General features: G+C 35.7%; 1 protein-coding gene across 1 annotated transcript in view; it reads right to left on the bottom strand.

Annotated features, from left to right (window-relative positions):
• LOC111058896 overlaps positions 1 to 15,897 on the bottom strand; it is a 110,732-nt gene that overhangs the window by 57,590 nt on the left and 37,245 nt on the right. The window contains exon 3 of the mRNA XM_039425700.1: positions 6,366 to 6,544. Within this exon, the coding sequence (XP_039281634.1) occupies positions 6,366 to 6,544 (179 nt within the window). The remainder of the gene's footprint in view (positions 1 to 6,365; positions 6,545 to 15,897) is intronic.

The following is a 15,897-nucleotide window of genomic DNA, read 5'->3' as shown; positions in this document are numbered from 1 at the left end:
TCAACATTCATGCACATATATAAGTAATGCAATGTCATGTCATTTTATTCAGGTAATGGGTGCACTTTGTTCCCTTGTAAACGTTTCCTCTAACAAAATATTCTTTAAAGATGACAATAAATATCCTTAAATATTCAAAATATCCTTTCCCTCTGTCTTTTATCACCTTCTTACTTTCTTGTCTACAATAATAATATTCTCACTGCCTTTCTGACATTCTTCGCAGCAAATCTCTATTGTTTTCTTCTTCTCTTTTTCTCAATACACACTTAACACACATTAACATTGGTACAAAGCACAAAAAACAATTACAATAATTCCTTCTAATCCTCACCAACTTTTTCAGAATCCTCTACTTTTCCCCCCTCTCAACTATTCTCTCCAGCACATACTTAATAAACTCTCACTCACTTCCTCCTTCTCTTCAACCTTCCCCGCTCTCATTCGTTTTCCCACTCTAGCTCACACTCTGCCTCTCATTCCACCTAAAGGGAAATTATCGTGCTAATTAAAACGGGATTTCCGAGACAAAGTTTCCACTGCGGTGACCAGGAAAATTACTTTGCCTGTTTGGTAAACTATGTCCCTTTGCCACCTGAGCTCTGGTTGGAGGGATTAGAGCTCGATTGTGACCAGCCTAGGATGTATTCATCACTCTGCTGGAAAAGCTTTCATTTTATTTTAGGGATAATCCTTTAATTATATGTGCTTGGTGTAATCACAGCAGATTGTTGGGAAGGGTTTTGAGAAATCTAGAGATGAAATTAAGCTTTCTCAGAGAGAGGATTCAATCCGCTCTCATGTCTTAGTCACGACAGCTAATTCAGAGCCACAGTCTTTCAAGAAATATTTTCAGTTGCAACGGCAAAATGTTTGATTATTCAACAAAAAATGAATATTGTATGAGAATGATAATAAATTAATATATTATTATTCATGCTTTGATAGTCTGTGAGCTGCTAGTCTTTTACTTAGTCTCCCAATTGACGCATTAAATCCATATACTATTCATCGTGAGTTATATTTAAAGTGATTTTTTCCAATCTGATTTATAACTGCAGCATCTTTGTCATGGATTGTATAACTATATTTATCATTAACAGTTAACCCGTAATCCGCAAACTAATTGAAAACTTGATAAGTTAATCAGTCCAGTAGTTCAGACGTGATAGTGCATCATTCGTGTTTTTCCTATCCTATATGTATTTAAGTAAATTCTCCCCTTTATTATATTATAGATTTCTCAGCCATGAGTTGGATAATTCTATTCATATTTTTTCAACTCCCCAATTGGATCTTCAAGCTCCTTCATGGAAACATATCTCTCTCTGCTCAATTCCAGTGTTCTGCTTATGTGGGAGCATAGATTTGATAGTTATTATTTCATGTTAGCTGACTACTCCTCATGCGCTTAAATGGTCCATGGTATTTTACTGACCTGAAACGATTTCTCCAAACTCCTTAAGAAATATTGTTTTAGTCTCGTCATTCACATGATATAAAGTTCAGTACAGGTGCTTCGATACTGACTGATGTAGATTGTTAAAAAATCTTCCCTTTGTCATCAACCATTGAAATTATTGGATGATATATTAATGTGTCAAGTAAAGTGATATGACGTGTTCTTAATGAACATTCACATCTTGTGAATTATATGATGAAGATTGTATATTACCAATTAATTCCTATCCTGAGTCCAAATATTATTTGTTCTTTAATGTGAAAGAACGAATAAAAAATATGGTCTCAACATGCGGAAAAGCAATTAAAATATTAAGCTCATATCCGGAGTTCGGCTTCAATATTAACAATATGGTTTTATACTCGCTCCCTGGGGCCCATAATATATTATAAAGCATTCTACAGAGAATGCAAAATAAATTCAGCCTTCAATATAATGGGAGGATATTCCATAACAATGGCCACAGCCGGGGCTCTCTTTTTCGTGATGGCATTAATGCAGCAGCCAGAAAAACGAGCGCGGAGCTCCGAACATGAAAAAAGGTCGATCCGCAATTTTCGACGATGCAAATGGGGGAAGATGGTCGAAAATCCTATTCTAATTTGTTTGGGAGCCTTTAAGCGTACGTTACAATTTCGCGCCAATACCCTTTAAAATACTCCGTATTTTTTATTCTGCAATCGCTGTGAAAGGGGGAAAGCTTGAATAATGCCGTTACTTCCACAAAAAAGTCCAGTTAGCTGTCAAAAAAGAAATCAGAAGATATTCGACTATATTCAGAGGTAGTTAACAATATTGGGAAAGATGAAATAAAAGTAAATTTTAAAAAGTTTTTATTGTACAGTTCTTGAGAGAACCAGAAAATGTTTCGCACACCTGCACTCGGCAATTCATAAAAGGTGTATTACTGAATGTAGCTGGAGATTGCACTGTAATAGAGCAATATGTTATTATTCATGCTTTGATAGTCTGTGAGCTGCTAGTCTTTTACTTAGTCTCCCAATTGACGCATTAAATCCATATACTATTCATCGTGAGTTATATTTAAAGTGATTTTTTCCAATCTGATTTATAACTGCAGCATCTTTGTCATGGATTGTATAACTATATTTATCATTAACAGTTAACCCGTAATCCGCAAACTAATTGAAAACTTGATAAGTTAATCAGTCCAGTAGTTCAGACGTGATAGTGCATCATTCGTGTTTTTCCTATCCTATATGTATTTAAGTAAATTCTCCCCTTTATTATATTATAGATTTCTCAGCCATGAGTTGGATAATTCTATTCATATTTTTTCAACTCCCCAATTGGATCTTCAAGCTCCTTCATGGAAACATATCTCTCTCTGCTCAATTCCAGTGTTCTGCTTATGTGGGAGCATAGATTTGATAGTTATTATTTCATGTTAGCTGACTACTCCTCATGCGCTTAAATGGTCCATGGTATTTTACTGACCTGAAACGATTTCTCCAAACTCCTTAAGAAATATTGTTTTAGTCTCGTCATTCACATGATATAAAGTTCAGTACAGGTGCTTCGATACTGACTGATGTAGATTGTTAAAAAATCTTCCCTTTGTCATCAACCATTGAAATTATTGGATGATATATTAATGTGTCAAGTAAAGTGATATGACGTGTTCTTAATGAACATTCACATCTTGTGAATTATATGATGAAGATTGTATATTACCAATTAATTCCTATCCTGAGTCCAAATATTATTTGTTCTTTAATGTGAAAGAACGAATAAAAAATATGGTCTCAACATGCGGAAAAGCAATTAAAATATTAAGCTCATATCCGGAGTTCGGCTTCAATATTAACAATATGGTTTTATACTCGCTCCCTGGGGCCCATAATATATTATAAAGCATTCTACAGAGAATGCAAAATAAATTCAGCCTTCAATATAATGGGAGGATATTCCATAACAATGGCCACAGCCGGGGCTCTCTTTTTCGTGATGGCATTAATGCAGCAGCCAGAAAAACGAGCGCGGAGCTCCGAACATGAAAAAAGGTCGATCCGCAATTTTCGACGATGCAAATGGGGGAAGATGGTCGAAAATCCTATTCTAATTTGTTTGGGAGCCTTTAAGCGTACGTTACAATTTCGCGCCAATACCCTTTAAAATACTCCGTATTTTTTATTCTGCAATCGCTGTGAAAGGGGGAAAGCTTGAATAATGCCGTTACTTCCACAAAAAAGTCCAGTTAGCTGTCAAAAAAGAAATCAGAAGATATTCGACTATATTCAGAGGTAGTTAACAATATTGGGAAAGATGAAATAAAAGTAAATTTTAAAAAGTTTTTATTGTACAGTTCTTGAGAGAACCAGAAAATGTTTCGCACACCTGCACTCGGCAATTCATAAAAGGTGTATTACTGAATGTAGCTGGAGATTGCACTGTAATAGAGCAATATGTTATAGATGTGATCTGATTTGGACAGTATAGTATAAATTGGAAATGGGACAGTTCTAGGAATGAGCCTATTTTGCCTTTCCTCATGTTAAGTATTTGTACACAATGTGATAAATAAATAAATACCTAGTTTGCCAGTTCATGACCAAAATTATTGATGTAGACCCGGTTGCATGGAACCAGTTTCAATCTAATCAAGATTAAATATCACGAGCATCAATCATACAATGCTTTTTATAAAATAAGTCTTTTTAGATTTTTCTCGTCGTAGCATTCTATCTCGGTTGAAATATAACAGGCTTTTTTGCAACCGAGCATAAGTATTGTTGAATATTCACTGAATATCGTTTGATTATTGCTGAGTATTTTTGAATATCTGCTAATAATGCGTAATGGATTTCAGGTTATACTTTTGTATTGCCTCTTGGACTCTATTATATTCACATGAGACTCCAATGATAATGGTTCCTCGATCCATTCCGAGCTGCGATGTATAACATACTATTTTCTATGTATGATCGATTTTTGGAAATGATCGCTAGCCGGTCGAAAGTACTACAGTCAGTAAGAAAACGGATTTGATTATTCACTCAAATATTTGACTGCATGTCGTGTGAAACACATGAAAAAAGTGTGTACTCTAATGATCTTAATCTTGGTCCTAGTTACAATCTCACATAATCTTATTAGTTATGTAATTGAATCCCATTTTGTAATAAATGGCACTAAGGGCAGAGGATTCTCCATCAAACTATCACTTACTGTATCAATTCAATAACTGCTATTTCACATGCCTAGGAGCAAATTAAATTTCTCACTGAGTTTGGTGCATGCTGTAACACTTAGTGACATATACAAGCGCTCCAGCACAATTGACACTGCCTACACCAATAGTGATAGGAAACAGCTAAGCTGGTGTGCCATGCCGGCTCAATCAATTAGCCAAATTACTGCCAACTAATTAAACGAGAAATGCCTCACAGGGGATTAGCCAGCCACAACCTGCGAATAAATTAAAAGGCTGAACTGGACTCAGAATGGGCTCACACTCGAAACTGGACAGAGGACAGTGGACTCATCACGTGACGTGTGTTTGCTTGTTGATTATCCAAAGACAATTAGTACTAACAGTTTGTCACGCCAAATGCTTCAATTTTATTCGTTTTTTCATTCGTGAGTACGGCACACAGCACTCAGGATGCTTGGTGCTCTTGAAGTCTGTTGGTCGGAAGCCTGTCTGTTTTTTATTCCTTACCATCGAATTTTCCATCTGACAGAATGAATACATAGAATGACAATACTCCTTCTAGTATCAAACTCCTTCCAGAATACAAATTATCTACTTTCCTTGAGCTTCTTTTATTTTTGTTAATATTTTGACGTTCTGTTAATGTAGTCTTCGACAGCCAATAATGTACCAATGATTTGATGAATGAATAAATACTGATTGTCCAATTCCCTAAGTCCAAACTATGACAATCTTCTGTGGGATTTGTTATAAATTAGGAGGTTTAGACAACAGTCAATAATATTTGATAAGATGGATTTGCAGCAGCATTTATTTAGGATTTTCGTTGAATGATAATTATATATTTATTAGCATTTGAATACATGAATTATCTATTTAATTCCATCTGTAACCTGGTTGGCCGCTATGGCTTCGTATAAAATGAGCGCTGCTATCCAGAGATTGTCAGTTTCGTGTAAGGGTAAGCATTCCTGACTGGCAATTGGGAGGTGCCTGGTTCGATTCCCTGGCTGGCAACTAATTTTTGGATAGTAGTTCTCATCGAATTTCCATCTAGCTGTTAACCCTGTTGTCAATGTCTGCAGTAGCAGATGTCTTCGGGGTGATTTGCAGCATTTATTTAGGATTTTCGTCAAATAATAATATTATAGATGGATAATTAATTGTATGCAACGAATGTATTCAGCCTTCAAATCATCCATGTGATATTAAAGATAGTTGAATTGCTTGTGCTGTAGTTGGATAAATTTTGGCACTTAATGTAGACTACCATCTCGGTTTAAGCGAAGCTGTTGTTGTAAACGACAGTTCTCTAGAATACTGTATTCTAGGTGCATTGCATTATATTAAATGCGACCATGCTTATTTGTAATCGTAGTTCAGCGTTTAAGGTTGATGGTGAATATGGTTCTAAGGCTTGGTTGCACAAAAGCCTGCTGAATTTTAATTAAGATTAATTTCTAATTTTTAGTTTTTTTGAAAAGAAAGCTTATTTGATTGATTATCGTGGCATTCAAACTAACTCCTGTGTAACCGGGTTTATGATTCTCGCTCAACCTACTCGTCTCAACTTACACCAAACTAGTGCTCCAAAGACTCTTATAATGCAACAATTGCATAATTTATACTTCATCATACTATAAAATTTCTTTCACAGTATTATGCCACACACATGGGAAACTATTTTGCATTATAATAATAATATGTTTAATAAGAGAGTGCACTGACCCGAGGGCAAGGTAGTGCCAGTTTCCGTCGGTGAGCGAGGCCGGCACTAGAATGGTCTGCGTTCCATTGCGACCCGAGTGCACCACTTTGATGGCATCCGGACCTCCCAGCTCCACCGACAGGTAGCTGTCCTGCTGACGGCGACTGCGCAGGCTGAACACTGTGCCTTCCGCCTTCGCCTGAAAACATAACACAAAAACACTTTCAGCTAGAGAACAGCCTTTCAAATAGAACTATCAAGTACAGATATATCAGTACAATATCAAGTACTTTCGGCTTGAAAACAACCTTTCAAATAGAACTATTAAGTACAGATATATCAGTAAAAATAAGGTAGTTTCGTATTGAATGAAAAAGACTAAGAAATTGTCAAAAAACCATTGATTTTTTGGTTTGACAGAAATCAGTGGTTTTTTGACAATTTCTTAGTCTTTTTCATTCAATATGAATAATTACCACAATATCAACTTCTCAACTACACAAAAAGGTAGTTTCGGCTAGAGAACAACCTTTCAAATAGAAATATCAGTTCAATATCAGGTACTGTCGGCTTGAAAACAACCTTTCAAATAGAAATATTAAGTACAGATATATCAGCACAATATCAGGTACTGTCGGCTAGAAAACGACCTTTTAAATAGAAATATTAAGTACAGATATATCAGTACAATATCAGGTACGTTCGGCTAGAGAACAACATTTCAAATAGAACTATTAAGAACAAATATATCAGTACAATATCAAGTACTTTCGGCTTGAAAACATCCTTTGAAATAGAACTATTAAGTACAGATATATCAGTACAATATCAGGTACTTTCGGCTAGAGAACAACCTTTCAAATAGAAATATCTTTACTGTATTCTTTCTTCTATAATGGAAGAACTTTGCAAATCTTCAAATTCAAATTGTTTATTCTTCGATCAGAATAACACTCCAAAAGTGGTCACAATGAGATTATATCAATCAATGACTGATATTGTTTTATTGTAGAATGTAAATTATAATTATTGTTCAGTAAGTCTTTCAATAAAGATGGTCAAGGATCACAAATATCAATGTAATCGTAAATGTAAGTACTCCAGCCCTTTTTGAGATCCATTTCTTCAGAACTTACTAAAATGTGTAAATAAAAATATTCACATGGGATTGAATTGAAATAAAGTTTAACTCAGAATCTCTGAACTAAATCATCGCTCTGCAAAGAAGCCTGGCAGCAAAACTTGGCAAAGTTGAAATGAGCTACATTGTTATAATCCGAAATTGCATTGAAAGGACTACGTGGCATTCTAGCTGTTAGATTAATCTTGATTGTTCTACAAAAATACAGAATAACTATTTTGATCTACAAACTTATTGAATATACAATCAGATTCGCTGTGTGCACTCTCCGATTTGCATATTAGTACGCACCATGGTGACGTTAATTTTGTGAGATTTGATTATGTTAGAAACCAGAGTGAAGATACATCCAAGGATCTTAAATTCATATTTGAAAGTCATTGAATATAGTTTGAAAGGTATATTATTGAAGTACTCTCATATTTATCGCTTACAGTCTTTGATGACTATAATTTCTGGATAGAATGAACAGGGTAGCTACCCTTGATGGTCAAACTTCAACAACCAACATAAAGAACGTTGATTCTTAGCTTTGAATCGGAAATAGAGACAATATTGACACCATAGTGGTGATGGAAAATTATCAGGAAGGTTAAATCGATGTTGGTGTATCCTATATGGTAAAACTCCAACAACCAAGCATAAAAAACGTTGATTCCTAGCTTTGATTCGGCAAAGGATGCAATTGGCTTCCAGTGGTAATGATGACGGATTTGGCAGAGAGGCCAAATCGTTGTTTGTGTAGCCAGTTGTAAGTGAGAGGCGTTTGTCAGACATTTTGCCGGTGAGTTGGGCCGACCGCGGCGGAAGGAGGAAGGAGGAAGGAGGAAGGAGGAAGAAGGAAAGAGGACGGAGGAAGGAGGAGACCGACCAGCCAGGTGATAAGATGCGTCCGCCTGATAAGAAAACGTCGACAGTGATAAAGCGCCCTCTGTCGGTTGCACCATAAATCAAAGTCCTCACCTCGGATTCCGGTCTCCCTGTCGCTGTAACACTTCACTCACTTCTTGCCACTGCCACTGATGGTTTGGCCAATGCCCAGGATCTTCTCTATTTAGTTAGTCAGTACACTACTTGTCAATCCCTATTCAATAGTAGTGATGATCAATTGATCATTGATTGGCCAATGCCCAGGATCTTCTCTATTTAGTTAGTACACTACTTGTCAATCCCTATTCAACAGTAGTGATGATCAATTTTGATCAATTGATTGGCCAACGCCCAGGATCGTTAGGAGTACCGACGTACGGTACTTCTCTATTTAGTTAGTTAGTACTCTACTAACTTGTCAATCACTATCCAGTAGTGTTAGAAGTGATGCAATGGTCAACGTCAATTTTGATAGCAACCGATATACAAGATTCCATCCAAGGAATAATACAAGTGAAATATACTTTAGTTATCTTTAGAACCCCTCATTTTTCAAATCGCTTTCATCAAATAAGAGAATGAATTGGAGGAGAATGTTTAAAATAAGAATAACGATAGAATTTGAACAAGATTTATCAGCAGTCAGAGAATGAATTGAAAAAAAAATCAAAATACAGAATAACAATATAGATAAACAACATTAATCTTATGAAATTTACGATCAGAGCCGCTGTTCTGTTATATTCTTAAATCTCTGTTTATAAAAGTATATTATCTTCATATTATTTTTCGTATAGGCCTATTTTCTTCTCCGGACATTGACTTTAATATTATCTTTATATATTTCGATCTTTCCACTATTCCAGTTGGATATTTCTCCAATGCAGTTCCGTTATCGTTGTTCAATTGGAAAATTGAGGTAAGATTGAATTGAGACTTTTTTACAGTAATGTCTTCCTTCCCAGTTGTAAAATAATTTTGGAATGTATAAGATTCATTCTGAGAATGCAAAATTTTGAAGAATAATTTTGTAGATAGAATTTAAAATTATTTTTACAACAAAGCAAAGAACGCGAATTTGTGAGCAGAATAACCAATACATCATCAATCACTATCAGACAGGTATCCTGAGTCTTCCGCAGCGCAGCGTCAACCTAGCACTCGCACTGTTTATTGGCGGAGATCTCTTAGTCAGACTCAATTATTTTAGTTGCATGTGACAGTCGGCGAAACCTCGTTCTGTCGTGAGACCCCTCGGCATTGGGCTAACATTGTTCCCCCTTCCACCCCAACATAACTCTCCCTTCCCCTATATCACACTCCCCCCACTCTCTCACCAAGTCTGAGGCTGATTAATTGTCAGCGTGTGCTCCTGCAGGTGATATTTCATCTCCGAACGCATCGTCCTAATCCCGTTACACAGCTGCCAGTGGGGTTTCCCCTCCTCACACCCATTTCCGATACCATTGTACGATGAACGACAAAAATTGACAAGTCCGATTCATCTCTACTGAGCAAACAGAATTGATTGCCTCCGGCTCAATGTGCTTGACTAATTATTTCAATTCTTTAGATGGCTGTTCAACTGTCACACAGTAATTTCAATTATACAGGTTATCAGTAACCTGGGTACATCAAAATTAGATGTTCTTCCGAGTACTAAATGATAATGAAAATATTCACATTACTACTATATTATATTTATTTTTCCTATATGGGGCTACAACCATCTTTGAAAACATAAAAAATAGCTAATCTCCAATACACTTTTTTATATTTTGTAGGTGCAATGCATGTTCCACCTCTTAAGAACCATTTTCATTTGAAACTGGCTCCTATTTGAAAATGCACATGAAAAATTAAAAACATGAAAAGATACTGGATAATATTTCTATTTTATTTCAATATTTTTTAACTATGCAATATAATGGACTATAAATTTATGGTAGCATGCTTCAATAATAATCGATACTTTCTCATTTAGGCCAATATACAAAATGTTGGAGCAGCATCACATGACTTTTCAAGTATCAGGAACTCAAGTATTTGAGTATTTATTCCAGTATTCTTGTACTCTAGTATTGTATTTACTCAATTAGTAGTCTAGTTTTCATCTTAAATGAGTCTCCTTCCTATAAAAAATGATACATTCTGTTACATCATTCAAGATGATACGCTAAACATATAAATTAATATAATAATAATATTCATATGGCATTTATTTGTCAAAACACAAAATATTACGACTGAATCAAAATCATGTTGGTTCAGTGTCGAAAGCCGAATTCTGGTGGAATCCAAAATTGGAGGCATGAAGAAGCAGAGGTTCCTGTATTATTGTTGGCTGAGGGTTGGTTCAGTACTCGATAAACATTGCAGGTGCCCATAATAATTTCCCAAAAGACAGTGAGGCTGCCTCCGATTAATCGATTGTTTGATAACGGCTCTTAATATAGACTTTGTGACCAACCTGTTCAGTTGAATTGGGTTTAATTAACTAGAGAACGATGGATCAAATCTTGTGCAAAAACATTTATCCAATTGATTAAACAACAAATTATAGCTGGTTGAGTTATTCGTTAATACTATTCTATACACATATCTAATCCCTACTCATAGAAATTTAGAAAATAGTTGTAATTGAGGAAAAATACTTAATAAATGAAATATTTTGTTCCCTTCACTATTTTATAGATTAACGCTCAAATGAGGGAAAGATCAGAATGAATAAGAGATTATCTCTAATATAATGAATTTTATTATTTTTATATTCTACGATATATTTGTACAGCAAAAAACAAATTTTGTAATCTAGGACTGGAAGCTTTAGAACCAACATGAAGCATCGAGATTTGGATTTCTCTCCCTCCAACTAACTGTTCTTCGTGGAGAAGAAACAATATTCTTGTGACAAAGCAGAAAGGTTCATGAAAGATTTTTTTTGTTCTCATGGACTTCAACAAAGCCATGATGAAATTCTTATTCATCGTTGTCTATTTCCATTCCTTCTTCATCAATAATTCCTACTTTTATCAACGGAAAACACATTTTACGTCCCACGAGTAAGAAAACGAACGAATGGAATCAAATTGGTATACGTTACTTTCTAAGCGAATTCTTTCTTTGCAACTTTATTGCAAATTGGAGTTTTCCAAGCTGGAACTTGAGGCTAGTTGAAAGCTTTTTGGAAACACCGTTCAATTAACAGAAATTGAAATCTTTTCGGAATTCACTACACAGCAGTATCGATTTCCCAACTCGCATACGCTTCAAAACCCCACCCACCCCCCTCCCACAGCTCATCAATACTCTAATCACATTTTCTCTCAGTTTGTAAAGTTTCCTATTTCCTATTGCATGTAGAATTCATTGAAAGTTACTGTCCTTCCCCTAGTTCTTGAATTCCATTCGAAATTGCTCTACCCAGTTTACTGGGTATTTAATTCAATTTTCGACAGATAGGCTAGAAACATGTGAACCTGATAGCTTCCAAACTTTTAAGCTCCCTGCTAATACTTTGATGAGACTCTGAGTTGCATTTGAACGATTCCTTTTGGAGTTGGTCCGACATCCAATAAACATTTCAATGCAATTCTATTCAGTACCTTTTCAGCCAGACGAATTACTCGTCAATCATTTGAAAAGCTCATGCGCAAGATTCAATCTGCTGAATGTTCCATTGAAGTGGCAGACGGTTACTGTTAAGAACTGCAGGTTGCGAGTGGATGAAGCATTAGTCTCATTCCATCAATTTTAAAAGTTCGGTGCTTCGAAAGACTACGGTGCAAAACGCATCGGACGGAGAATATTTTTGTAGCCATGGTTGAATGGTTGAAATTGTCCCGTTCTCGTCGCCACCATGTGTTTCGCACCAGTGTACGTACGAAAGCAGGCTGTCTGCACTCCGTTGGTAAAATCTATATTAGGCTGCTTGTATAGTCTCCTGAGTATCAGGAATTGAATGGTGAGCTGACCTTACATTTTACTCATTGTGATACATTGTGATCGTTTTTTGAGCATCTTTTGGAGTTCATCTTAGCATACCATATCGAAGGAATATTTCAATAGATAAAAGTGAAATTGAAGTACTATAAAGGCTGTGAAAGTGGATATAATTTTAAGTCCCACATTAAACTCCCTTCCTCCCAACATTGCAGTCTCACGCTTGCTCACAATGAACTATATTCCACCATAATATTGTTATGATACTAACTAATGCTGCAAAAATAGATTGGCTTCTATATTTTCAATCAATCGTTTATTTCCAATTACAGATCATTTCGGATATTCAAACTACCTGGTACTGTATCCAGGTCGTTAAAAACCACTTGAGTATTTGAATATTTCAATTTATATTAAACTACAGTTGATCAGATGAAACAATAGGGATGAAGAAAAATATATAGAATAAAATATCATTCATGAGTTGGAAAATCGCTTCCTAAAGGGTTGGAACCTTCTAAAGATGTAGGTCCTCTCATCTCTTACAAACTTAAACCTTTCCATTACCGACGCACAAGCCTGGAGATATGTGAGAATTCTTTTGATTTCAATTCTGTTGAACTCTTCAGAATGGAAATAATGAATGAGTCACTATCTTCTCGAACATCTAAGAATGTTTAACAAACTTGAACTTGAAGGAGATAAACTGTAAATTACTGACAAGCGAAATAAATGTTTCTTACTTAGTGCCTCTGATCAAATAATAACGCATTCCACTGGGTCTTGAAACTTGAAACAATTCTTATTCCATCTGATGAATGCCTGCGTTATTTGGTGCGCAGTTTTTTCAGTTATTGCCAGGTGGGTAGGTAGTCGACGTTTCCTATCTTGCGGACCTTCAGCGAAAGCAGACTTTACGAGGTTATTCGGCAGCAAACTCGCATTCCTATTCACTTCTCTCAGGCCAGAAACTCGGCCCGGAAACTCAACTACACAGGCAAGCAGAGACTCGTGCATTTAAATCGCTTGATAAAACGAAATTTCGCGAGAAAAGAACGATAAACTTTTGCCGCTTCAACTGTTGCAAGTAAAAGAAAAAACGACTTGCGAAGTTTTTTTTCATGAACTCGCCCAATGTAAGCATTCCGTTTAGGAATCGTGGAGGGCTGGAATTATTATTATTATCATCATTATCGACATCATCATCATGATAAACATCATCGCTTTGGTACTCGAAGAATCAGAAAATGAAGTCTACAGATCTATCAATGTGTTAGTCGAAACGTTTCGAGAGTCCCATTCAATTTGGAGTATTTTCCTCTTCCACGGAACTCATAATTATGTTGCCAGCATCGGAATGGAATTGAATTCTTTCTTCCTTGATGAACTCGATTCAATTCCCAGTAAGAACTATATATCACATAAATTGTTCAGTAGTTACAATTCCCAGTACGAATTATATATTACATGAATTGTACAGTAGTAAAAATATCTCTATGAAGAGTATATAACAGATAAGACTATATCTCTGTATTATTCTTTATTAAAAAAACTCACAGATTGGGGGAGAAAAACTGAGGATACCTTGTACTAGAGATGACATGATACATCTACGGTTTTAGTATTGTGAATTAGCTGAATATGTTATCAAACTCATTCATTCTCCATCCATCCAATAAACGTAATATATGTTGGAATTGTGCTCAGTTATTGAGAGGAGGATAAATTTGAGAAATGTACTAATTCATTATTGTCTTTCTACTAAATCACAGCAGTTTAATATCTAGTTTATGCAAATAGAGAACTATGTAGCAGCTATCATCAAACAAATGAGTATACTGTAGTGTGTTTTTGTTTCAAAATGGGTTCCAACAATGAAGGGTCATACAGATATTTGCTTATCAAAAACTAGCTCATATGCCTATCTGTGACTAGACATAAGAACGGGCCTACTAAATAGAAACATATAAATGGACCTATGATATGTTCCTCATGAGAACCAAATGGAACAACTTGAAATGTATTATTTTATGTATTATCAATCTCTTGAATTCAATTAGGTGATGATTATTTGATTCTTGTGGTATGATTCTCTTCCCGAGCAAATGATCACTTGTTCTCATTGATGAAAATGTTTCATTTCAACATCATTCAAATGTTTCATTTCTTTGATCATCATCCTTCTCACATAAATGTGATGTTCTCTCAATCTTGATATTTATCATGGTCAGAAAACAATATTTGAATTTTGGTGCTGTCACATATTCCGTCATCAAGTGAAAGTCATACAAACTGAAGGGTACTGACATGAAGTTTGCGTCTTTGATGAGGGTGGAGGCAGAGGACTTCATCAAACGGAAGTGGAAAGTGTTTGCGTAGAGTTGGCCGCCTCAGGTCGGCGACGTTGGAGCAGTAAAGTGTAGGATGAGTCATGAGGAAGGTCAGGTTTACACGCGGTCAGCAGTCCGAGGAAATTCGCCTCGGTTCGTGAGGGCTCCCTCGGGCCGCCACACAAATTCCGGGTCCAGTCACGTCTCGACGCCGGGCTCATCGCGCTTAATGGCCTCATGAAATATTCATCACTAAAAAACTGTTTTTCTCTACAGGCACTCGCCAAACCAAAGAGCTCACTTGGAAAACAGATGCTTAATTCTTGGTTTTGCTTCTTTGAGGGTCGACTCGAGGTTTGGATCTCTAAAATAATATTCACCCCATAAACGGACTACCATTACTTGTGGAACACGTGACTCATGATTAGGAGTAATATTGAAAAACATCAACTAACATAACCTAATTACAACTTTCCCTTCTTACAACGTTTCTTCTCATCACATACAGTGCAACAAAATAAGAATTCTGCAATAAAAAATATGAATCGATTATTGAGCGATTGATTGTAAAATTACTACCATACCATAGATTATTTCTCAACAACTGCTTATAACCAATGATTTTGCTCTCTGTAATTCATGAAGTAATAAACTAATGTTCCGTTATAATTCATATTATCATAGAATATTTATTATCAAGCAGTATTCGAATCACTCGAGCAAGTACAAGTAAATAAGATTGGAGAGAATCATTACGGCACCTACTTTCATTCAAAATTGTTCCATATTCCATCCCTCAACATTTCAAATTTCCAAACATTAACCAAATGCATCAAGTGTTCTTATGTTGCATCCAATTCACGAATAACTCGAATCAGAACATGCCAATCTCAATAATTGAAAAATTTGTCCAGTACAGGTAGTGAACCTATAATATATATGAGACATTAAAAAAAGTTGAACCTTCAAATCATATCATGAATCTGCTTTGGAAAGAAATTGAGAAATACTCTAATATCCATGAATGTAGACATTATCCAGGAGCAGAGAATATTGTGAAATTCAATCGATGTCACAGTTACTATAAATGATAATAGATTCTCACGCTGTGTTCGACCCTATCGTCCACCTCCGCAAGCATTTCATTACCGATTCTACAGCAGATCTCAGACTGAATTAATTCAATCAAACTTTTTATTATTATCCAACGAATTCAAGTTACTAATAGCATTGCATTATATACCATGACATGTGTAACACAACCAAAAC

Source organism: Nilaparvata lugens, chromosome 4 (assembly GCF_014356525.2).
Source record: "Nilaparvata lugens isolate BPH chromosome 4, ASM1435652v1, whole genome shotgun sequence".
In the NCBI taxonomy this organism is placed as follows: domain Eukaryota; kingdom Metazoa; phylum Arthropoda; class Insecta; order Hemiptera; family Delphacidae; genus Nilaparvata; species Nilaparvata lugens.
Note: the sequence above shows the minus strand (reverse complement) of the source record. Positions and strands in the feature narration are given on the sequence as shown.